The following is a 25,513-nucleotide window of genomic DNA, read 5'->3' as shown; positions in this document are numbered from 1 at the left end:
TTCATTTTCTTTTGTTTTTGAATTTTCTTTTTTTTAAACACTTTTTCATTTTGATTATTTTATAAAACTTCAGGTTATCTCTTTGAACAAGAAGGCCCAATGTGAATACGTGTCTTTTGAAGTTCCCAGGGAGAAAGCCTTCTTGTAAGGATGGCACAGTGCACATGTTAATTAAACTCTTGTTAAAATCCAGCAGTGTGGAGTGGTCTGTATGAGGGGGTCTCTACCCGGAGTTCATTCACTCCTGTTACTGGAGGATTTCTGCCCAGGACTATACCCGGGTAGTGGAGTGTGAATGAGGCAGCCCTGTGCTGTTAAAACCAGCAGCGAAGGTGTTGTAAGGATGCAAGGTCTGCATCCCCATCAAGGAGTTGGGAATCATGGTGATGGTATTGGGGGTCATGAGGGGTATGTCATCGGGAGATCGGCGGAGAGTCAGAGTGTAGTCCGGCAGTGAAGGAAGCCTCATGGGCTCATGAGCCTGGATGTTCTCACACTCATGGTGGGTTTGGTTCACTTGTAGTGACATGATCTCTTCCTCCTGTGTATGCGTCATGTCGTTGCTAGTGTTACGTTGTGGGCTTGGCTGTGTGTGGGGGTCGTTACGGCGTTTGTCCTTACGGTAGTATAGAGCTGCAAAGGCCAGGACATTGAGGAAAAGCAGGGAGGCCCCCACTGCGATGGTTACACTTAGCTCAGTCGAGTAGTCGCGGGGATTCTCGATCAGGAGGGAACCGCCGTCCTGTTCCGAGTTCCAGTTCTCCTTCTGCTGCTCATTGGAGTTGAAAGCTGGAGACATGCCTGAGCCCGGCCGTTTGGTTGTGAATGGCCAAATCTTGCCATTGGGTCGTCTAGTCGCATAGGAGATTGGAGTGGTGTTAGGCTGAGGCACCTTGGTTGTGGTGGAGGTGTACTGGAACATATCATGCAGGTTGTATAGGTGTGGGACCAGGTGCTTCCAGAAGGCTACTTTGGTGGCACGGTAGTGCTCCCGGACTCGCGGTTTCAGACCAATGTGAAGATAAAGCTGATCCCGTGGGTTGTACTTAGACCAGGCCACTTCTTCAAAACGGTTTGCCTTTGTGTGAATGAATTTGGTGTCCTGCGGCACTGGCTTGTTGGGATCACTAAAGATAGAAAGAAAACAATTACTATTGCATGTGAAGCTTTGTGCAATGTACCTACCAGGTTTAGCCGTGAGCCTGGTCCAGTTCTGTGTAAATCAAGCATGATTAATAAAACATGTAATGGAAGTGAAGATTGAAAGACCTGCACAGAATCATACAATCTCTGCTCAATATAAGGTGAACAGGGATCTACAGGCAGCAACAGGGGCTTGGCTCAAGGATACTTGAACTTGAAATATCTTATGCTCATGTATTAAGTTACACCATAGTTTTATACATATCCTAATAATTTGTATCCATTTTGCTGTGATATTAAGTGACGCCAAAATTTCTTACCATTCTCACTAACATAAGCCAAAACATGAAAATCAGCATAAACAAGAACTCACACTGTATGTTCTTTGCAGTATGAGAACAAAAAAAACATTTGCCCTAAACTAAATTAGTTATTGCAGGGTAGAGGTTTTTACAGGATCATAACAGCAGTAAGGCAGCATGGTTGATCCTAACTGAGAGGCCAAAACTGGTCCCAAAGCTCCAGTACAATTTCATGCAAACTTTTGTCTATACTTAAATTATTTGAACAAATTAGACTGATTGCCTTGCTGTCAGCAGGTCAAAGGTTGTTGAAGCAACAATGGCGAGGTAATCATGAGGGTTGTGAAGTTGTGCTTTATTCCTGCTGAGACTACAGCAACAACTGGCTAACTTTGAGAAAACGTTTACTTTTTTTTTGCTGCAGAGATTATTGAGGAGATGTACTTGACTGCACCCTCACCAATCTAGGTACTGCAGTTGCACCTGCCCATGAAAGTATTAGGAGAAGTAACCACTGCATGTGAAACAAATAGCTCAGGACTAAATGCATGCAGCAGAAAAAGCAGCAGAAGCAGCAATGGACAGAGTTAAACAATCCTACAACCAATGGATCAGATCAGGTCTCTGCAGTCTTGCCAATCCAGTTGAGGAACGTGCTGAACAATTAAACAACAATCCAGAAAATTATGCTCTACAAGCTTCCTCATTCTCAATGCTGGGTCCATATCAGTGCAAAAGGCTGAACCAATAATAGAGTGGTTGATCCATATAGGCCTCATCTTGAGGCCCAGCATCACAAATGCCAGCCTTCAGCCAACTTGCTTCACTCCATCTGATAAAAAAAAGCTGCAACTACTGAAGATACAGCAAGCCAACAATAATATTGAAAATTTGGTGCTGAAGAACTGGCTATTTCTTAGGCAAGCTGTTCTAGAATGGCAGAGTTGGTGGTCCAGTAATATTATGACTAGACTACTAATCCAAAGAAGGTAATGTTCTGGTGACTCAGTTTCAAATCCCTCCATGGCATTTGGAATTCAGAGTCTTATGGTAACCATGAAACCATTGCTGATTGTCATCTGGTTTAAGGAAGGAAACTGCTGCCCTTACCTGGTCTGTCCTACATGTGACTCCAGACTCACAGCATTGTGATTGACTCTTAACTGCCTTCCGGATAATTAAGGATGTGCAATAAACGGTGGTTCAGACAGTGATGCCCACATCCCATGAATGAATTAAGAAAAAAATAGCACAGCTACAACACTGTAATCTACACGACAATTTGGAAAATTTTCCAAGCATGTCCTGTCTGCAAAAGTTCGGAATAATTCAGTGTTCTAGCAGTCTACTCTCAGTTATTAGCAGAGTGATACAAGCTATGGGTGACTGTGCTATCAAATGGATGCCCACTGAAGCTAAGTTATGGTTTTGCAAAAAGTCCACAGGAATTACAAAACCATCTCCAGCACACTGCTGTTCCTAAAAATACAATGCAGATTTCAAAAATATCTGTGCTTATCTGTTAAAAATATTACAGAAGGATTAAAGCAAAGTTGTTTGAGGGATGTGATCATCTAAAGAAACCTCCAGAAATGTTTTCAACTGGTCTTGGCAATGAGGCCACCAAAATCAGGCATATTTAATCAAGGGAGCTATACCTATCTTAAATGTTTTTGTCAAAATCTTTGGTTGAGCAAAGCAGCCACTACTGCTGTAGGCTTAGGTTGGCATCCTTGGAGACTCAGCTAGTTCAGTTGGTGGTGGTACTACTGAGCTGTTCTTGGCGATAGGCATCAAAATCTACAAAGCTAAGAAATGAATGTCGCAAGTTGCAGGACACCTGTTTTGCTAGTACAATCAGTTCAACAAAGACACAGGAAGGTGGATGTTTACAGTGAATGCCTCATGCTCGTTGTAAAATGATTATGACACATTTGTACCATTATAATTCTATCCTACACATCTTTTTCTAAGAAAGAAAATGTTACATACAATGTCATTTACACTGAGTTACCCATGCCATCCACGATAAACAAAACTGTTCTTATACATTTGCAGTTTATTCTTCTCAGTCGCCTCTGTACATGCGTTGCGTACATAGACTGTACCAGCCTCTTAAACTATATGATGTCATTGACCATTCTTCTGGGTGATGTCCTTTCTCCAGGGGAATGTTGTTCTGCCACTTTTGTTGCTTCATTAACTGTTATTGTCCCATTTCAGTTGTTGGTATGTTGTGAATCTTTGAGAGTGCTGGTTGATCTGTGGACTGTGCAACTGGTGAGTTCACATCGTCCTGATCAGAGTGAAAAGGTTTACTTCCAGCTTCATCCCTGGTCTGCCCGCAATGTCATGTATCATCAGCAACTCTCTAACTTACTTACTTTGGTGCTTGTTACAAGCAATGAAATGGCTGATGTGTTCATTAATTTCTTTACTCATGCTTGGCCAGTGCAGCACTTATCTTGTCTTCATCAGACTCAACATAATTCCTTGGTAGCTTGTGTGGACGCACTGTCCTCACAACTCCTTAGGTTTAATGATTCACTTACCTTTGTATAATATGACATCTTGCGTTTTCAATTGATCTCTGCATGCCCAATATAGTCCTGTGATAACAGGAGTGTACTTGATGCTTTCAGGCCATCCATTCATCCCAACTTCTTGCCACACTCTTTATTTGATTTCATTTGACAAGAAGTCGCTTGAATTGAGAAAGGTGCTTGTCTGTTACATTCAATATCTCTACTGGTTTGATGCCTACCAGAGCATGTGGAACTTGCTGGTTCATACTGGATCTGGAAGATTTCACAATCTGCCATAGCATCCTCTACTTTCTCCACAAGCGGTGCGACTCTTGACAACATGCCAGCAAAGTACATTTGATCCCCTCGCTTGTATGTCATGTCTAGATGAATCTCTGTAACTGTAGCAATTTTCTTTGGTGCTATTGATTAAATGGTAATTTGGAGATGAAAGGGGAACATCACCTCAGGAGCAGGGCACATACTTCTTGAGACAGTAATTAAGGATTTAATTGGAGTTTTTAGACTACCACTAGAGGCAGTAGTGATAATAGTTAAAGTACATCAGAAGGGAGCAGAACCCATCCAACTTGGTAACTGATAAATGAGGCAGCCAAGGTGGCAGCTACAAGACGGTCCTGAGCATGGGGCAGCAGCTTTGACAATTGGCATGGAGGAAATCTACATTTACATTCACACAAGTACAGAAGAGGAAGGAAAAGTGATGGGAAGAACAAGGAGTGGTAAAAGATGCTGATGGCATCTGATAAAGAGAGGAAGGTGTGGTAGCCACATGCTGTTCTTAGTGTAACCTTATGAAAATACAGAATGCACACCATGATCGGGAAGTCATGTTGGGGAGGATGGACAGATACTGGTGGCAGCAAGGAATGGGAAGGAGTATTAAAAACACTGTCAGCAATCCCTTGTATATGCTCAAAATAATCCACAAAGACCAGTCAAGGTTCCATATCACATCAGCCTTGAGCAAAGGGGCAATTGGAGTAGTTAGAAGTAATTTTACAGGACCTCTCCCACCAAGTTGGGGAACAAGTTATTGTTTGATCATTATTGATTAATTTACAAAGTTGATGGAAGCCTATCCTACACAAGGCTGTTCTGCCATAAATATTGTTTCAATAATGTTGGAAGAGGTAAACCCAAAGTGAGGAATATCATTACAGATGGCTTTGGCTCAGGGACCATATTTTATAGGATAACTGATTATAGACTATGGTGTGATTGAGGTAATTAAAAAGGCATATAGAATTTTGTCCTTTATCATGAGGAGGTTTTAAAAGAGGGAAGATTTGTTCCAACTATTTAGGATTTTGGTGAGGTTGTATCCGGAGTACTGTGCACAGTTTTGGTCATCATATTTAAAAAAAAATTTGGCATTAGAGGCAGTTCAAAACAGATTCACTAGGTTAATTCTTGGGATGCAGAGATTGATTTATCAAGAATGGTTAAACAGGTTTGGCTTTTATTCTTCTGTGTTTAGAAGAATGAGCAATGATCATATTGAAATATACAAGGTTCTGAGGGGCGTAACAGAGTGAGTGCTGATAAGGTATTTCCATTTGTAGAAGAATCTTGAACTATTGGGACATAGCTACAAATTAAAGGGATATATTTAAAATTCAGATGCGAAGGAACTTCTTCTCCTCGAGGGCAGTGACTGTCTGGAATTCTCTGCCCCAGGGTGTTGTGGAGGTTGGAACATAGAAACATAGACAGGTGCAGGAGGAGACCATTCGGCCCTTTGAGCCTGCTCCGCCATTCTTCATAATCATGGCCGATCGTCCAACTCAATAGCCTAATCCTGATTTCTCCCCATAACCTTTGATCCCATTCGCCCCAAGCATTCAATCTAGCCACCTCTTGAATACATTCAATGTTTTGGCATCAACTACTTCTTGTGGTAATGAATTTCACAGGCTCACCGCTCTTTGGGTGAAGAAACGTCTCCTCATTTCTGTCCTAAATCGTCTACCCAAAAACCGCATATGGTGACCTTGGTTCTGGACACACCCACCTTTGGGAACATCCTCCCTGCATCTACCCTGTCCAGTCCTGTTAGAATATTATAAGTCTGCACGAGATCCCCCCTCATTCGTCTGAACTGTAGCAAAAACTAAAAGCATTTAAAGAGGAGGTAGACAAATCTTCGAAATATTGAAGAATTGAGGCCTGGAGCATGCTTGAGGTGCTGATCAGACACTCCTCTTATTTATCATGCTCTCGTGAAATTTATAAGCTTCTTAGGTTAAACAAAATAAAAATCATGTCCTCTATCACCTGTACAGCTCAGGAATGGTAGGTCGAATGATTAGGATGTCAAAGAGAGCTTTAGCTAAAGACATTCATAGGTACATCAGTTGCCTCATATTCTAATGGGACTTAGGACAACACTCAGTAGTTTGACTCCATATGAAGTCAAGGCAGGAAGGGCAATAAGATTGGCAGGGGATGCTGTGTCTGGTAGTGAAGAAGTATAACCTACAAATGAAAGAGTTAAACAATTTGTGGGAAAGTTTTGTGAGCAGCTGCACAGGCTGACATATGAAATTCAGGATAACTAATCATACACAACAGGGAAGGAGAGGCAGGAATGGAACAAGTTGAGTTTCCCAGTGTAGTGGATAAGGTCATGCTAAAGGTCATGCCAGAGCAGCTAGAATTCAAATTGCAATGGATAGGACATTATGAATGATCATAATTAGCAATATGTGCACCTGTACAGACATAAAAGTGAATGGTCTTTGGAAGCACTGTCATAATTGGAGCAAGTCTCTAAGCATTACAGTGCTAATCATGGCAATGATACATGTTGTGGGATGCTACTTTCCCAGTATCTCCTGAGGAGTTGTTACCAAATGGGCAGTTAATGTACAGTGGAACTGCTCATTCTCTGGTCCAAGGGCAACTTAATCTAATGGGGAACTACTTTTGCATTGTACATGACTTGTGATGGTTTCCTCACTGCTGCACAAGTGATAGAAGAACGAATGACCAGTGCTGTTAATGTGTCGTATAACGTAATGACATTCATGGGTAATCGTGAGCAGCTTGTGTGCACTGCCACCCCACTGACCTACAACTGGGCAGAAATATTTTTACAATGACATGGAGGATGGGCTGCATGCCAAATGTTGTCGGAGTAAGGTCAGTAACACCGGGAACGTTAACAGGTGAGTGGTAAATATGCCCACAGTGCAACAAACTTATCACAATGGTGGCAGCAACTGAAACAGAAATGAAAATGCAGACACTATTTCATATACACTATAGGCAATGACAAGGTGGCTTGGTTAGAATAAAACTATTGCAATAGTTAACTTGATAGCATAGGACAATATCTAAAGGTTCGCTGATAGACTGGACATGTGATATATGATGGTTCTCTAATACAGGCTAACGCATCAGATTTGTTGCACTAACATTATGATTCTGCATAGTTACAACGTTTGCAAACATACAGTCCATGTAGAGTCTCCCTGAGTCTTTTTCCCAAATTAGCAATCAAGGCTAGATAGGTCCACCGTTTTCCTCAACCAAGGATTCCCCACCACAGTGGTTGATAGGGCCATCAGATGTGTCTGCCTATTTCCTGCACTTCTGCCCTCACACTTTCTCTTCCTTCCCACAACACGGATAATATCCCCTGGTCCTCACTTCCCACCTCACCAGAATCTGCATCCAAAGGATCATAAGCTGCCAGTTCTACCACCTCCAGCAGGATTCCATTAACAGACACACATTTCCCTCCCCTCCCTTGTCAGCATTCTACAAGAACCAGTTCCTCCAGGATACTATGGTCTGCTCCTCCTCTACTCCCATCACCTCCTCATACCCCACAGCACCTTCTCATGCAATCACAGAAAGCAACACATTTGCCCATTTACTTCCTCGCCTCACTATCCAAGGCCCCAAACACCTTCCAGGTTAAGCAGTGATTTCCCTGCACTTCACTCAGTCTAAGCTGCTGTATTCACTGCTCACAATGTAGTCTGCTCTACACTGGGGAGATGTAACGCAGACTGGACAACTGCTTTACAGAACATGTACATTCTGTCTGTAAAAATGACCCTAGCTTCCAGTTATCTGCCACTTCAACACACCGCCGTGTTCCCTGGCCAACATTTCTATCTCCAGTGAGGTTCAGCACAAGCTGGAAGAACAACACCTCATTTTCTGCTTGGAGAGCTTGCAGCCTTCAGGAGTCAATATGAAGTTTAATAAGTTTAGGACCTGAACACCACTTTCCATGTCCTTTATCAAACCCCACACTGCAGGCCCTGTTATCACATGAGATGCTTTCAGCACATTGAACCCCTTTTCACCTAATTAAAATCTCCGTTTGTAGCTCTTCTTTCTCCCTGGCTTACCATTATCCATCCTTTTATCTGCCTAATTGTCTTTTACTCCCTCTGAGCTCTGTTGCCACATGTTGCTTCCTTCTTTATGCCCAACACCTTGTCTTCAGCATATATACCACCCTTTCCCAGCTACCATCAGTTCTGAAGAAGGATCACTGGACCCAATACGTTAACTCTGCTTTCTCTTCACAGATTCTTCCAGGCCTGCTAAGCCTTTCTAGCAATGTCTGTTTTTATTATAGATAGGTACGTGCAGAGCCAGATTGAAGTTGCTAGGCATTGGCTCATTAAAAATTGTGTGGAAAGTTGCTCTTTCCCACTGAAAACTTGGATATTTTCCAGAATTCCCAAAATCTCCAACACTCAACTCCATAAATTGGCTCTTTCTTTTGGCTGCATTAGAAGTAGAGCTAAGTCAAATGTCTGATGCGGTGGAACCGATCATCACATTTCCTGGAGAATTTAAAGAAATAAGTTTATTTGACCTGATTTAAAGGTCATTTAACTTTATACTGATATAAAACTTGAGCAATGTAAATCGGTTGCAAGGCCACAAATGACTATGAAATCATACCATACGTGAGTAACTTCATCAGCGATTTTAACTTTCCTTCATTCTGATATAGTGTCAGATTTTGATTCAACATTTACATAATAATTGCAGCACTGAGGTTGGGCTGCAGCTAACTTCACCCTGCTGTTTCAGTTGTAATGCGAAGTATTCTAAAAATGCCTAATACAGGATATCATTGACCATTTGAACACAACTCATTGATCTCAAATAACTGAAAGAACTGTGGATGCTGGAAATCAGAGACAAAATCAAAAACAAAAACAGAAATTGCTGGAATAACTGAATTTCTGAAGAAGGGTCACTGGACCTGAAACATTAAGTCTGCTTTCTCTCCACAGATGCTGCCAGACCTGCTGAGTTTTTCCAGCAATTTCTGTTTTTGTTTTTGTTTCATTTATCTCAAGGATGTGCAAGAATTTGGGACCCAGGGGCCAGACTCTCATGCCAAAAGCATCCAGTAAAGTCTGTCACATATAGTTATCTTAAAAAAAAGTCTCAACATTCTGAGGAAGTAATAAACTCACACCCAGAAATTTTAATAGCACATACTCAAACAAAATGGACAAAAATAAAGTGAGACAACAAGGTGCAGGGCTGGATGAACACAGCAGGCCAAGCAGCATCATAGGAGCAGAGATGGCTTGCACACACAACATGGAACAATTGATGCACCAGAATTATGTCCCTCCCTTCCCCCCATATGTAAAAGATAACAAACACAGAGAATACTGGGATAAATAACAGGTTTGGCAGCATCTGTGGAAAGAAAAACTGAGTTAACATTTCAAGTATGCCTCTTCTTCAGGACTAACAGGTGTTGGAAATTTTAAAAATACTTTCGGCAGGCGTGGTGGAGGAGGAGCAAGAGGGCTCCTTGTGAACAGGTTCAGCGCAAAAGACAAAACGGTTAGTAATGGTGGTGAAAGAGGGAAAATGGTGTAAAATGAGGGTAAATTAAGGGGTGTGAAAGGGAAAGAATGGGTCCTCTCTACTAAGAGCAAAACAAACAAGACATTAACAAGACAAGGCTCTGTGTGTGTGTGTGTGCTTGTATGTGCGTGTGTCTGTGTGTGTGTTGTGGGGGGGGTATGTTTGAGAAATGGACAACATAACAAAGTTGGTTTCTGAAGTTATTGAATTCAATGCTGAGACCTTGAGGCTATAAGGTGCTTAGGCAAAAAATGAGGCATCGATTGCATAGTCACTTGGAACCTATTTGAAAAACATCCATTGCCTGATCACGTCTCTAAGTTAAATCAGTGAACCATCCATTCATACACAGTATGCTGGAGCACTCTGATTCAGGTATTGAATCCGAGTCTTATTTTGAGGGTTGCCATGTCTCTGTAGAAATCTGCTAAACCTCCCTTCCACAATGTAGCCGTAGGCTGGCCATTTTGAAAACAGCCAAGTATGGGTTTAAATCTTTGCTAGGTGACCTGTAGCCATCAGGAGATATTCATGGTGACATCATATATTGCTTTATTTTGTCACAACTCTCCTGACCACAGAATGGAAATATTTCATATGCCATTGAACCTGTGTTCTGCCAGTTGATGTGGCATAGGTTGTTTGAATTTCTGCAAGTTACGAATATTTAAGGGTGTGGTCTTATACCCATTTTCTAGTGCCTTCCAGAAGCTGTTGTTCCTAGTTTGAGAGTTTCTTCAATGATCTTATGATATCTATCTACCTTCTGTTTGATTGAAGGACCTTCAGAGAACAGCTCAAGTAATTCACTTTGATGTTCCAACCAGTCACCTTCATTGTCTGAAGGTCAATGTTCTGTATCATGTACCAGGCGTATTCATTAAATATTGTTTTATTCATCACCAGCTGTTTAATGTAAGTTTGAATATAAGGTGCTTTTGCGAAGTGGCGAGCTCTTCCAGGCTACATGTTGATAGTTTTGTATAGACCAGGCTCCTTACATAGAGCAGCTATATGCCCAGTTGCCTTAAAACCACTTTATAGGGTTATTCTAGATCTTGCATAGTGATGGGAAGAAGCCATTCTATAGCATTTGTACCAATTCTGAATCATGAATGAATAGTTGCACACATGCAGTGGCCTATTTTGAACTGTCAACTGTCATGAACATGATAAGGACCCAACAGCTGTTTCTGTTCTCGAGCATAGTGCCAAAGGTACTGCGTTTAGGTTGTAGCTGGCATCTGCCTCAATTTCCAGTTATTGGCAGAAAGCTAATTAGAACAAATACCCAGTGTTTAGTCCTTCATGATCAATTTGTAGACTGTCCAAAACCATTTATGGTGACCTGCAGTGTCACATAGTTCTCTAAGAAGCTAGTTCAATATGGACATTATACAAAACAAACTGAGACCCTGGGGGCACAGCATCTGAAATATCCCTCCTGAGGTCTTTAAAATTGAGTATTTAGTTAATGAAAATAAAAGATCACTCCTACAATTGAACAAGTTCATAAAATCAACAAAATAGTTTTGTCAGATCTCCCCATATATATGATCCCACACATTATCATGAGTCATGATGCATTTAATTCCAATTTAACTGATTTCAGGATTATGACAGCATTCGGAGTTGAATGTTTTCACATTGATTTCCAGCAAAACATTCATGTACAGAAATGATTTCCTTGAACTGCGGTACTTTGCACACAATTGACAGTTATACCTGGCCTTTACAATGTGTGAAAGAAATAATCAATAATTAAACTTAGAGGGACCAGACATATCTCAAATAGAAAATCAAAATGTGGAAATACTTTTATTTGCACTTGCAATAGGGTCTTTTTCATCCAGAACTGTTTTCTACAGTAGAGTACCCTAAACAGGTTAGTATTCGGTAGTATCTAAACAGTAGCTCTAAGGTAAGACAGTGTTTCCTAGAATGCTCACCTAGACCATATTGTTTTCTTCTAAAGCACGGGAATTCAGCATGAACAGAATCTATGCTTGTTGCCCTACTGAGAAAGATGCCCTTGATATCAAGACAGCATTTGACCAAATATGGCATTAAGGAGCCCGAACAAAACTGGAGTCAATGGAAATCAGAGGGAAAACTTGCTCCTGGCTGTTCTTGGACAAAATAAGATGGTCATGATCATTGGCAGTCAAACATTTCAATCCCAAGACATCTCTCAGGAGTTTGTTGTGGTAGTATTCCAAGCATAACCATCTCCAACTGCTTAATCTATTACTTTCTCTCCATCATAAGATCAAAGGTGATAATTGTGGCTTATTGAGATTCATCAAAATGGTGATAAAATAACTGATGCCAGGAAAAGAGAAGTTGGCAGTTGAGAAAAAGCCTGTGAAAAGGGAGGTCTTATACACTATATCAGAGTTGAATTTGAGAATCTACTAAGTACAGCCATACATGGAAGATGGTTGTGGCTGTTGGAGATCAGTCATCTCCAGGATATCTCTGCAGGAGTTCCTCAGGGTATTGCCCTAGGCCCAACCATCTTCAGCTGCTTCATCAATGACCTTCTCTCCATCATAGGTTTGAAGTGGAAATGTTCACCGATGGTTGTAGCATATTCAGTGCCATTTATGATGCCTCAGATACTGAAGCAGTCCATGTCCAAATGCAAAAAGACCTGGATAATATCCAGGCTTAGGCTGAAAAGTGGCAAGTAACATTCATGCCACACAATGACCATCTCAATAAGAAATATTCTAATCACCACCCCATGACATTCAATGGTGTTACCATCTCTGAATCGCCAACTATCAACACCCTGGTGGTTACCACTGACCAGAAACTTAGCTGGACTCACCATATAAATACTGTGGCTGCAAGAGCAGGTCAGCGGTTACATCAGCAAGTAACTCACCTTCTGACTCCCCAAAGCCTCTCCATCATCTACAAGGTACAAGTCAAGAATGTGATGGAATACTCCACAATTGACTGGATGAGTGCAGCTCCAATAACACTCAAGATGTTTGACCCCAGCCAGGAAAATCAGCCCACTTGATTGGCACCACAACTACTGAGTCACTCCACTCCACCTCTGACACTCACTAGTATAAGTGTAGCAACTAAAAGATACACTGCAGAAATTCACCAAAGATCATTAAACAGCATCTTCCAAATCTGTGACCGCTACCACCTGGAAGGATAAGGGCAGCAGACATATGGGAACACCACCACCTGCAAGATCCCCTCCAAGCCACTCATCATCCTGACATGGAAATATATTGCCATTCCTTCAGCATCGTTGGGTCAATATCCTGAAATTTCCTACCTAAGGTCATTGTGGGTCTACATGAAACACATTAACTGCAGCAGCTCAAGAAGGAAGTTCCCACCATCTTCGCGAGGGCAATGAGGAATGGCCAATAAAATGCCTCATCCCAGGAGTGAAAAAAAAAGGAAAGTTATGGTACATAAAGAGTTGACAAGCCATAGAGATAAGGAGCAAACATCCTCAGGAATGGTGTATGTGCCGTCAATCACAGACTGGTTTCTCAATGTGCAGACAGCAAACTGGTTTAACTCACATGATAAAGCAAGCACGTTTTCTGATGATTCCAGAATGCTAAGTACGATTCAAACTCCTTAGATACTGAAGCAGTCCGTGTTCTCATGCAACAAGATCTAGACAGCATACAGGCATGGCTGACATGGTAACATGGTGCAGCAAGTCTCAAGCAAGGATCATCTCCAACAAGACAGTATCTAACTATCTACCCTTGACAGTCAATGGTATTACAATTGCTGAATCACCCACCATCAGCATTCATTGGGGTTTACAATGAGCAGAAACTGAACTGGACTACCTATATAAATTCAGTGGCTACAAGAACATGTTAGAAACTCTGCATCAAACATTTCGTCTCCTGACTCCCCAAATCCTGTCCACCATCTACAAGGGACCACAACTATTCACATTATACATTAACGATCTGGTCGAAGGAACTGAGGGACATTGTTGCTAAGTTTGCATATTGTACAATCATAGGTGGAGGGACAGATAGTGTTGAGGAAGTGGAGAGGCTGCAGAAGGACTTGGACAGGTAGGACAGTGGGCAAAGAAGTGGCAGATGGAATATAATGTGGGAAAATGTGAGGTTATGTACTTTGGTCAGAAGAATAGAGGCATTGACAATTTTTTAAATGGGGAAAGGCTTCAGAAATCAGAAGTACAATTGTTCTTGGGAGTTTAGTTCAGGATTCTCTTAAGGATAACATGTAGGTTCAGTTGGCAATTAGGAAGGCAATGCAATGTTAGCATTCATTTCAAGAGGACTAAAATATAAGGGCAAAGCTGTACTGCTGAGGTTGTATAAGGCTTTGGTCAGACTGCATTTGGAATATGGTGAGCAGTTTTGAGCCCTGTATCTAAGGAAGGATGTGCTGGTCTTGAAAGGGTTCCAGAGGATGTTCACAAGAATGATCCCAGGGATGAATGACTTTTTGTCATATGAGGAATGATTGAAGACTCTGAGGTCTGTACTTGATGGAGTTTAGAAGGTTGAGGGAGGATCTGATTGAAACTTACATAATAATGAGAAGCTTGGAAATACAGTGGATGTGGAGATGTTTCAACAAGTAGGAGAAACTAGGACTCAAGGCCATAACCTCAGAGTGAAGGGACAACCCTTCCAAACTGAGATGAGGAAGAATTTCTTCAACCAGAGCATGGTTAATCTGTGGAAGTCACTGGCACAGAGGGCTGTGGAGGCTAAATCATTGAGTGTATTTGAGATAAGATTACAGGGAGAAGACAGGAGAATGGCATTGAAAAACATATCAGCTATGACTGAATAGTGTAGCAAACTCTCAGGGATGAATAGCCTAATTCTGCACCTGTATTTTATGGTCTTATGGCCTAAGGCACAAAACAGGAATATGATGGGCAACTTTTCACTTGGCTGGATGAATATCGCCCTCAAGAACCTTGATACTGTACAGGACATAGCAATCTGCTTGTTTGTAACTCCATTCCCAATGATTCAGTGCTAGCTGTGATGAGCTACATATACCAGCAGAAACACATCAAGCCTCTTTTGACATCATTTTTCAAACCAGCAGTCAATTCTACCTAGAAGGACAAATGCAACAGATGCATGGGAACATCACAACTTTCAGGTTTCCCTCCAAGCCACAAATCATCCTGATTTGGAAATATATCATTGTTCCTTCATTAATGTTGGTTGAAAACATGGAACTTTTTTTTATTATCTAATACGGTGTGAAGGGATCCCTTAAACATAATGGAATGAGGGAACTGGTGCACCTGTATAAAAATAGGGAGCTAGTAATCAGTGGATGGTGAGTTTTATGGAGAATGATTAACCAAAATAAAGCTCTCACTAGAAGTGTGGACTTGGACTTTGTTTCAAAAACATTTATCATCAAGCATATAATATCTAGAACAGAGGATGGCTGGGTCAAAATGTAAAGTTTTGGGGTATGATTACCTCTGCCTGTTTTCTGAAAGTGAACTTTACTATCAGTAGAAGAAATAAAGTACAATATGGACCTGGGTTGCTTCTTTACAAGAGGAAATGAGGTATGGCCTTAGGATTTTCTATATCTAGTCTAAATATTTCTATTGTTACTATATAGAAACTAATAAGAAGAAATGATTTTCAGAATAGGAGTCTGTTGATGTGAACACAGATGAAGTTTTGAACAGATTGTTAACTCACATAGATAAAATTTATCAAAAGATGATTTATTGACTCCTGATAAGGCATTTGCAGATTTCAATAATTTAAGAGCAAGGCTGAGAATAATACCATGGTAGAGTACATAGTGCACTTCAGTCAATTGTACTCAAGACTGCAGAAATTTCATTTGGAATTGCCCCAATCTGAGCTAGCATTTAAGATATCGGACTGTGCCAAAACTTCAAATATGGACATATTTCTGGTTTTGTTGGGGGCTAAATTTATGAAAAAAAAGTACACTACTAGAATAAATGTCAGAAGCAATTAGAAAAAAATGTACAGAAAATTATTCCTTTCCAGCAGTGTTAACAGCAATGGGGCAATTGGCAACATGTCAGAAAATGGCAGACATGATGTTAACAAATTGATGAAACCATCTAGATACATGTTGCAGGTGACATTATCAAAAAAAAACTCACTAAGTGAAATGAGTGCAGAAATGTGAATGTCAATTTGTGAAATGAAGAAAATTTGTATTTCCAATAAGAGAATAAACCCAAGAAATGCTCAGTGCACAGTCAATCAATGTTTCAGGTGTGGTTCAAAGTACCACTGTGCCATGAATTTTTCTAAATGGTGTAATAGAATATTTAAATCACAACATGGAATGGAAGATTCAGAGGAAGAAGATGGAGATAGGGATCAAAGAGAGGACACTGTATTGATCAGAAGTTTCAGCCCAGTAATGAATATGTTGATGGCAGAGTTTTTCAATTGTGCAACGTTAGACAATGGATTCATGTCTACAAAGTGTGGGATTGACCAGCTGAAATGTTACCCAGGCTCTGTCAGCAACAAGTGTTGGCACAAAGTTGAGGAATTTGAGAGTTCTATCAGTTTCAGATCTAGCGAAGATAGCACACTAAAATCTTGGAAAAGAGTGGTCATTCCCTGCAAAATTGCCAGAATCTTTTTATCAGCATGAGTAGCATAAAGTGAAATACCATTGGTATTAAATAGATCATTGGTAAGAAAAACAGGTGAAATTGGATAATGAAAATGACAAAGTTACAGCATTTAGAAAATCTGTGAATCTGCAGTTTATACAATTGGGATATTGTTGTGTTCCTTTAACAAAACATCACCTCATCACAAAAACGATTAATGTAGTGCACTGGGCATCAGGGAGTGGAAATTTGGAAGACAAAAGTCAATTGCTTTGAATGCCATTGGCAGTTTGCCCATCCATCCTCTTAAATATACTAGCAACAAAAATCAGGAATGAGAGATGTGGACAATGATAAACTTAGAGAATGGATAACTGATAGATGTGAGATTTGACTGTTATGACCTATAGTAAGTTTGCACTTAGCAAAAGATTTCATCTTTTGTTGTGTCTGTGGATTTAAAGGTATGGAATAAGAAAAAAAAAATCAATTTTATAGATCTGTCAGCCAATTTTTTTCAGCCTGCAATAATACATAGTTAGGATAAGAAAATAATTGTGAATAAGATAATGAAAAGTGGATGGGATCTTTGACAAATGGCAAAGGAAAGAGAATTTGCCAATGATGAATTTAGAAATACATATGTGAATGTGAACATAATAATTACAAATATGGCAACAGAAAGGCCTTTTCGAATGGAGTACGTACAAGGAACCATACAGTAACAGGCAATGTCATTCATGACATTTTGGCAGATCAATCAAACTGTAAATCTGAACTAGCATGGGATATCCATGCTAAGAATGTTTTGCAGATACTTGGGGAATATCATCCATATTTTGGTAGGAATCCTGAAGTAACAAGTAATCAGTCTCCAGCTTGGGAATGGGCCATAATTAGCTTCACTTTCTCTGAGCATTTGGATGCACTGGGTGCAGGCAGAAAGACTTTCATTGAAGGCAAAGTTTCAGAAGGTTTTGTTGAGTGCAAAGATATAAGGTAAGGAAATCAGTTGGAAACCAGTTTCAGTCTGGGACAAATCAAAAACAGAGTGTGCTGGAGAAATTCAGCAGCATCTAGGGAGAGAGAAATAGAGTTAATGTTTTGAGTCCAGTGATCATTCGGCAGAACTAAAAGTAGATGGGAGATGGTGGTATTTATGCTGATGACAGGGTGCAGATGCAGCAAGGGACAGGAGCGACATGAATAGATGGAGATAGTACCCGGAGAGAGAGAGAGAGAGAGAAGAGCAGACAAAAGAGTTGTTAATGACGTGCCAGAGAAAAAGTGAATGACTGACTGGGTAATGACAGTTGAAAATGGGTTTAGCTGTGCTGACAATATTCCATAAAGAATAGGACTTGGGGGTGTGGGAGTGGGTATCAATTATGCAGGGAGGCGCTCTTGCTCTGAAATTGTTAAACTTAATGTTGAGTTTTGAAGGCTGTAATGTACCTGGGTGGAAGATGAGGTTATGTTTCTCCAGTTTGCGTTGAGCTTCACTGGAACGTTGCAGAAGACCTGAGACAGAAATGTTGGCAGAGTAACATGGTGGTGCATTGAAGTGGCAGGCAACTGGAAGCCTAGGGTCATTTTTATGGATAAAACAGAAACGTTTGGCAAAATGGCCATTGGCTCTGTATTTTGTCTCCCCGATGTACATTGTGAGCAGTGAATGCAGTGAACTAGATTGAGTGAAGTGCAGGTCAGTTGCTGCTTCATGGAAGGTGTTTCTGGGACTTTGGAGGGGGGAGGATGTAAATGGGTAGGTGTTGCACCTTTGGCGATATTGCATGGAAAGGTGCCGTGCGGATGTGAGGAGCCTGGGGTGGAAAGTGAGGACAAGGGAGACCCTATATTGTTGGAGGGAAGGGGTGAGGGCGTAAGTGCAGGAGATGAGTCAGACATGGCAGAGGAACCTGCTATCCTTGGTTGAAGAGAAGGTGAACATTTATGGGGCCCCTCTGTGGGTGGTAGCATCAACAGAACAGATGTTATAGACATGGAGGAACTAGGAGAAGGAATGGAGTCTTTACAGTAGGCAGGGTGTGAGAATGTATAGTCAAAGTAACTGTGGGAGTTGGTGGTTTTGTAATGGATATTAGTGGCTATCTCCAGAAATGGAAACAGAGATGTCACATAAGGAGACATGAAGGTGAGGGTAGGATGAAAATGTTAAGCAAAGTTGATCATTTTTTCTAAACCAGAAGACAGAGGGAAGCAGCATGAATGATGTAATTGGTGCACCAAAGAAAGACTTGTGGGTGGGGGCAAGAGTAGGACTGGAACAATAAATGTTCCACATATCCCACAGAAAGATAGACATAACTGGGGTCCACGTGGTTACCCATGGCTACACCTTTGAACTGAAGAAAGTGAGAGGAGTTAAAGGAAAAGAAAATGATTAAAGTGAGGATGAGCTTGGCCAGAAGGGAGGGTGGTGGAGGATGGGTTCAGGCCTTCTTTCAAGGAAGTGGAGGGCCCCAACACATCTTGGTGGTGACAATGATTTAGAGGGAGCGCACGTCCATGGTGGAAAGGAGGCAGCTGGTGCCAGCAAACTTGAGATTTTGAACACAATGCAAAGTACCAGAAGAATTGCGGATTTAAGTAGGAAGAGAGTGGACAAGGGGAGATAAAAATCAAATCAAGGTAGGAAGAAATAATTTCTGTGGGGCAGGAACAGGCTGAAACAATAGGTCTACCCAACCAGTCCTGTTTGTGGATTTTGGAAATAAGGTAGAAGAGGTGGACTATGAGGTTGGAGGCTCAGGGGATATTGAGGGTAGATTCTCAGATAAGATGAGGTTGGTGACAGTCATGGAAACAATAGCTTGATGTTTGATGGTGGGGTCATTGTCCAGGGGGAGATAGGGCGATGTGTCCCAGAGTTGGTCCTCAGTCTCTGCAAGGTACAGGTCAATATGCTCGACCACAATAGCACCTTGTTGGCAGGTTTGAGGGTAAAATTAAGGATAATAGTGAAAATATAGAATTGCGTATTATCAGCACATTTATGAAAATTGATTCTTTGCCTCTGTCTTTTTTTGCTTAAAATTTCCATTTTCTGCATTTTCATGTTCTTTCGTGTATATCCTTCAGCCCATCATTCCAGTCCATGCTATAAATTGGTATTCTCATATTTTTTTAGAAAAATGTTTGTTAATCACTACATTTTTCATGCTATACACAATACTCTCAGTGTTGTGGCTATGAGTGTCCCATTTAGATTCAGAGAACCATACAATACAGAAGATGCCCTTCCCCCATCGGGACTGCATCAACAAAACTACTCTAAATCTACACTACTACCACCTTCCAGCACAGGTCCGTAGCCTTGAATATTATATCATTTGAATTGCCTGTCCAAGTATCTTTAAAGATTGCGAGGTTTCTAGCCTTAATTATCCTCCCAGGCAATGCACTTCAGATTCCCACCACTCTCTGGGTGAAAAAAAACTTTTGAAGTCCCCTCTGAACCTCCAGCGTTTCACCTCAAAATTATATGTCCTTGTTACTGACCTTTCAGCTGGGGGAACCAGCTGCTTTCCGATAAGTGTCCTGTCTGCCTTCTTGACTACCCTCTTAAGATGTCCTGTTGCCTTCAGGATCTCTGGATAAGCAACTCAAGATCCATCTGTTCCTCTGTGTTTCCTAGCCTCCTGCCATTTATTGAGTACTCCCTTGTCTCGTTACTTTGTCCAAAATGTATCACCTTACACTTTTCAAGGTTCGATTCCATCTGATTTGCCCATCTGACCAATCCAATTCAATATGACAACTGAATGTTGTTATAAGGGCCAGCCACTTGGTCCCTTGGTTTTTGAGTCATATGACAGGAAACAGATCCTTTGGCCCAATTTATCCATGACAACCAGGTTTCCTAAACTGAACTAGTCCCATTTTCCTGCATTTGGCCCATCCCCCTTAAAATCTTTCTGATTCATGTACCTGTCCATATGTCTTTTAAATGTTTTAATTGTGCCTGCCTCTACCACTTCCTCTGGCAGCTCGTTCCATATATGCACCATTCTTTCACTTTCCTGTGATTTTTTTTTCTAAATTCCATTTCATCAGTTCACTGGTTTTTTTTCCCCCCTTATCTCTAACCTACTCCCTGGAAATGGTGGAACATAAACACCAGCCAAGACCAGTTGTGTTGAATGGTCAGTTGCTCTGCAGTAGATTTGATGCAACTTCATAATATTCCTCAGCAGGTTTGGAAGCACATGTGGGAAGACAGCAGAGTTAATGCTTCGAGTCTAAGGTCTCTTCATCTGAATCGTTAGCAACTAGGAAAAATTGCGAACAACTGTAATGAAGAGTTAGTAGGAACTGCAGATGCTGGAGAATCTGAGATAACAAGGTGTAGAGCTGGATGAACACAGCAGGCCAAGCAGCATCAGAGGAACAGGAAGGCTGACATTTCGGGCCTAGACCCTTCTTCAGAAAGGAGGGCCTGCTGTGTTCATCCAGCTCTACACCTTGTTATCTGTGATGAAGAGTCACTGGGCTCAAAACGTGAACTCTGCTTTCTTCTCACAGATGCTGCCAGACTGCTGAGTTTCTCCAGCAATTTCTGTTTTTGTTTCAGATCTCCGGCATCTGCAATTCTTTGTTTTATTTTGTTTTATTTCATAATATTCCTGCTTGAGCCTTCCAACTGAGCTGGTTACTGCCTCAGAGAATGCACTCCTCAGTAACTCCTGGTTTAACTTCATTCCTGGGTCAGAATTACGAAGAAGCTTGTAAGTCTTTCCTTCAATTTTGGAGGCACTCTCTTAACGCACAGATCATCTATTTACTTTATTATTTAGAAAATAAATTTTCTACGTCAAGTGGCAAACAATTGATCACTTTGCACTTGACCTATGGAGCAAAGTATCACCCGGAGTTTCTGCACCTTATTGATATTCAGTGACTCCATTTGGTAGCACTGGTTTTGGTTAGACGTCCTCAGTGGAGAATAGGTAGCTGGGCTTACACATAGAAAATGACCACAACAGAGTGCAGCTGGAATCCAGTGAACCAAGCACTAACAATAGTTAAGTGCCTTCAGGAAAGAAGTGGAGAAAACAGAGGGATAAATATATTGAAACCCCTCATTAATCCTTTTTATTTGTAATATGATTGCATTCACATTTTTCAGCTGTTGTTCATAGCTCAGTGACCAAATGCATGAACATTTTTGACTTTCTGTGAGCATATCCATTTCTCTGCATATACTACATTTCAGTTCCTACATGTGTGCGCTTCTCTGTCCCTGTCAATTTCATCGTCTTTCTGTTAGCTCTCCTAGTTCTTGGTGTCAGTTTGATTTCTTTGATAGTTTCTGTCTCTAGCTTTCTTATTTTTGACATTATAAGCTGATTTTAGCTACTGAAATTAGACTTGCCTCAGAATAAAGTGCCCCAAATCATCAGATTTTGCTCTGGGGAGGGGATGGTGGATGTAGGATGATGTTGGGTCCTTCAACTCCAGAAGCAGACGTTCAGAGGAGACATGAGCAAGCAAGTGCAGGGCTGAGCTGGTTAGAAGGTTCACATTGGTTTTCTGGGACTTGTTCCCAATTGCTTTAGAAGCTTTTAAGATCTCTAACCCCCACTTTCATACAATCTTACCACCCTGCACGGGTCTTCACCCCTCTAAGGCTACTCAATGCCAAGTCACTTTTCACCATGGTTTAACCTCAGGAGCCATGTGTAGACGAAAAAAGTTCAAAATCTAATACAGTTCTCATTATACAAACTTGATGGTGAACAACATTTCCACTCATTAAACAATCAAAGCTAACAGAGCTCTGCTGGTGGATCGTCTATTTAAAAAAAAACTCATCATACACCTAACCCCTTTATAGCCACTTTAAGCTATCAATCAAACTGGGAATTCAGAACCTTCAGCTGAGATAATTGTAGCTTTTGAAACTCAACCAAGTATCCATTATGAACATCTCTCAAGCAAAACCAACCAAGGAACTCTGCTGAAACTAGTCAAACATGTTCTACACATAAAGTTGTAATCATAGCTTCTTTCTTAAAATCACTAACAGCTATAGTGAGGTTTTCTTTTACAGTTTGATAATTTAATAAGCCAGACCCATGATAATTAAACAGACTTTAGTGATCCTTCAGGACTGTTTACATTGCCTGTATAAATTCAGACTCCCTCACTTACTTACATTTTATGGAAGAGCCAATTGGCGTGTGTTTGAACTTAGTAGTATGTTGAAATAACCCTATTGAGATCATGTTTCCTTCCGCTGTGAATCACACTCAGCAAAAATGGGATCAAGGGAAAAGCTTTGCAGAAGTTCCACGTGTCATTTTTAAAGGTGTGTGGAGTTTTCCTGATTCTGCAGACTATCTGGTCCTATGTTTACATGTGTGTGTCTTTATAGCTGAGTTGTATTCCTATTCAGTGGCTGAGTATTAATTTTGTCTCCTGTTTAAACCAGTTACAAACGCATTGCATGGATCAAAATTACATGGTTAATTTCCATGTTGCTATACATTTTCAGTTCAGGATAATTATCTGCTCTGTGTATAGTGAAACTAATGATAGATTGAAAACACAGCATGGCAGATAGGCACCCATAACATGAAAGAAAACTAAGATCAGCTATAAAAGGTTATGGCTGAAAGTTACAGCTTTTTGAAGTCCTAAAGAAATTAACAAACACTGACTAAGATCAGAATTAAGCAACTCTCTATATCAATATTTATATGAAAGACTGTGCAGCCTCAGATAACAAAAGTCCAAGATTTCATTATCCAGGGCAACAAAATTTGAATTTAACCCTGTTATGTATCAGAATTTTGTGGAAATCCTGGTCCACACACATACACTGAAATTGCTGGAAAAGTTTAAACTTCCAGTAGGCTGATTCCTCTGCCTAAGTCTCTGGTACTGAGCTTGGGGGCAAAGACTTGAGTCAGAAATGCAGACTTACCTGGATACTTTCCCAAAAGACATTAACGCTGGTTAACATTTGGTCTAACTCAGAATTCAGCAGTATAACTGAAATGAACACCACGGTTGATCCCCTCTGCCTCACAAACACCCTTCCAATCTGATTAGTCTCCTGACCTGACTACTCATGACCAATCTATGTACCAGCTGATCTGACTAAACCCCTGACATGACCACTCACTAATCTGACTACGTCTCCTGACCCTACTACCCTCCCCTAGCTGAAAGGCCCCTGACCTAACTAAATCTCCCTTTTGATTACCTACCACCACCACTCAGTCACCCAAACCCCAAACCTGCCTACAGCCTGACATGTTCCAATTAGGTCCCTGACCGGATCCAACGCAAGAACCCCCTGACTTGACTCAATTACCTTGACCCAAACACATGCTCCATTTCCACCAGCCATCCACCCACACCCACCTGCCCAATTACTTACTCACTCATCCACCCAGTCACTGATTCACTCATCCACTCATTAACCTGACAAAAGACTCAAGATTTTTTAAAATCTTAGCTGAATATGGCAGCCAATGGCATAAAAAGGATGGTGACCTATCTTCACCTAACTTCTGCATGTATTGGTCTTCCTTGAACATGGCTGCATTAATCAGAAGTCCCAGCTGAAATCACAATACAGTTGCTGCAGTAATTTTCACACACATCAGCAACGTGCACAGCACCAACATTGAAGGAAAATCTGAGCCATTACTTAGTTTTACAGATTTTGACTGCAATTCAATTTCTGGTTACACACAAATGGAGAGAGAATATAGGAAAATAGTGATTGGACAGCATCTTGAGAAAATGAATACAATGAATTCTAGTCATTTGTGACCTTGAATCAGAACTAAAATGACCTCAACATTTGTTGACTGTTGTACTATCTGAACTGGTTTATTGATGTTCTTCAGGAAGAATTTGTTGCCATTAAGGCATTGATCCTGTCAGAAGCTATTCAGCTGTAAACCTCATTTAAAGACGGTTAACTAGCACTCTCTGAGGTAACGTAGGATGGGTATTAGCTTTGGCTTTACAGACATTCAATATCTTGGAAATAAATAAAAATTGAGAATGCTAAAAAAGATATATTTTGTCAAAGCTTTTTATCTTGCACTCATCAGGACAATTCGTGAGAGTACCAAGGTAAAGGAAACAATATGTTTGTATTGTATAACAGAGCGCTGATTGGTTTGCATTGCCACAGAGAAAGTGCAAGTTACATTATGATTGACAATTAATTGCTTTGAGTAAAATAAACCAGGCAGGTTGATTGGTCCTCCAGCTCTACACTGTGTTGTCTCTGACTCCAACACCTGCAGTTCTTGCTATCTCAGGTTGATTGGTCTGATTGATAAAGACATTGCCCTGGGGAATAAGCCCAAGGATGGCTACTTTTTGTTTAGTAGAAACAGGTGTAGTATGTGTAAATGATCTTTCTGTTTGCAACAAACAGGGCCCTGCGTATTAATACATGTACACACAAGCATACCCAACTGAAGATCATGAATTGGCTCTCAGTATAATTCTTACATAACACTCAGAGTTATTCAGCATTTGTTATCCAATTTTGCAGAATTACATCCAATGTTGGGCATAGTGCTTAGAGTTTTGCAAGTGCAGGCTGTTTGCGTATAGTCAGTACTTGCCTGTTATGAACGCTTGAAGAGACATGGCTGCCTGATCAGTTAATCTTTGGGTAATATGGCCTAAATACCTAGCACCAGGCAGGCAGTGATAGTAAAATGAATGCCTTTATGGTTTGACAACAGCATCCTGTTAGTGGTGAATACCACCACTGCTCAATAATAGCACGAAACAGTTCGCTTCATGTGTCACTTAAAGTTTTGAAATACCTTACCCATCCACAGTAACAGGAGGTAGACTAGTATTTAGAAATGAAGATAATACAGGGTGGAGCTGGAGGAACACAGCAGGCCAGTCAGCATCAGAGGAGTAGGAAAGTTGATGTTTTGGATTGGGACCCTTCTTCAGAAATGGGGGAGAGAGAAGGGAACTCAGAAATAAAGAGACAGAGGAGGGGTGGGGCTGGGGAAGGTAGGTGGGATGGT

General features: G+C 40.9%; 1 protein-coding gene across 8 annotated transcripts in view; it reads right to left on the bottom strand.

Moving 5' to 3' along the window:
- Positions 1-269: 269 nt before the first annotated feature.
- The window catches only part of nlgn3a (neuroligin 3a), a 187,685-nt gene continuing 162,441 nt past the window's right edge, over positions 270-25,513 (bottom strand). For all 8 annotated transcript variants that reach the window (XM_048605126.1, XM_048605122.1, XM_048605124.1 and 5 more), the window contains one exon: positions 270-1,127. In XM_048605126.1, the coding sequence (XP_048461083.1) occupies positions 272-1,127 (856 nt within the window). In that variant the 3' untranslated portion in view covers positions 270-271. The remainder of the gene's footprint in view (positions 1,128-25,513) is intronic.

The sequence above is a fragment of the Rhincodon typus genome, chromosome 14 (assembly GCF_021869965.1).
Source record: "Rhincodon typus isolate 14 chromosome 14, sRhiTyp1.1, whole genome shotgun sequence".
Lineage (NCBI taxonomy): Eukaryota > Metazoa > Chordata > Chondrichthyes > Orectolobiformes > Rhincodontidae > Rhincodon > Rhincodon typus.
The sequence above is the reverse complement of the archived record's forward strand: the minus strand, read 5'-3'. Positions and strand labels throughout refer to the sequence as shown.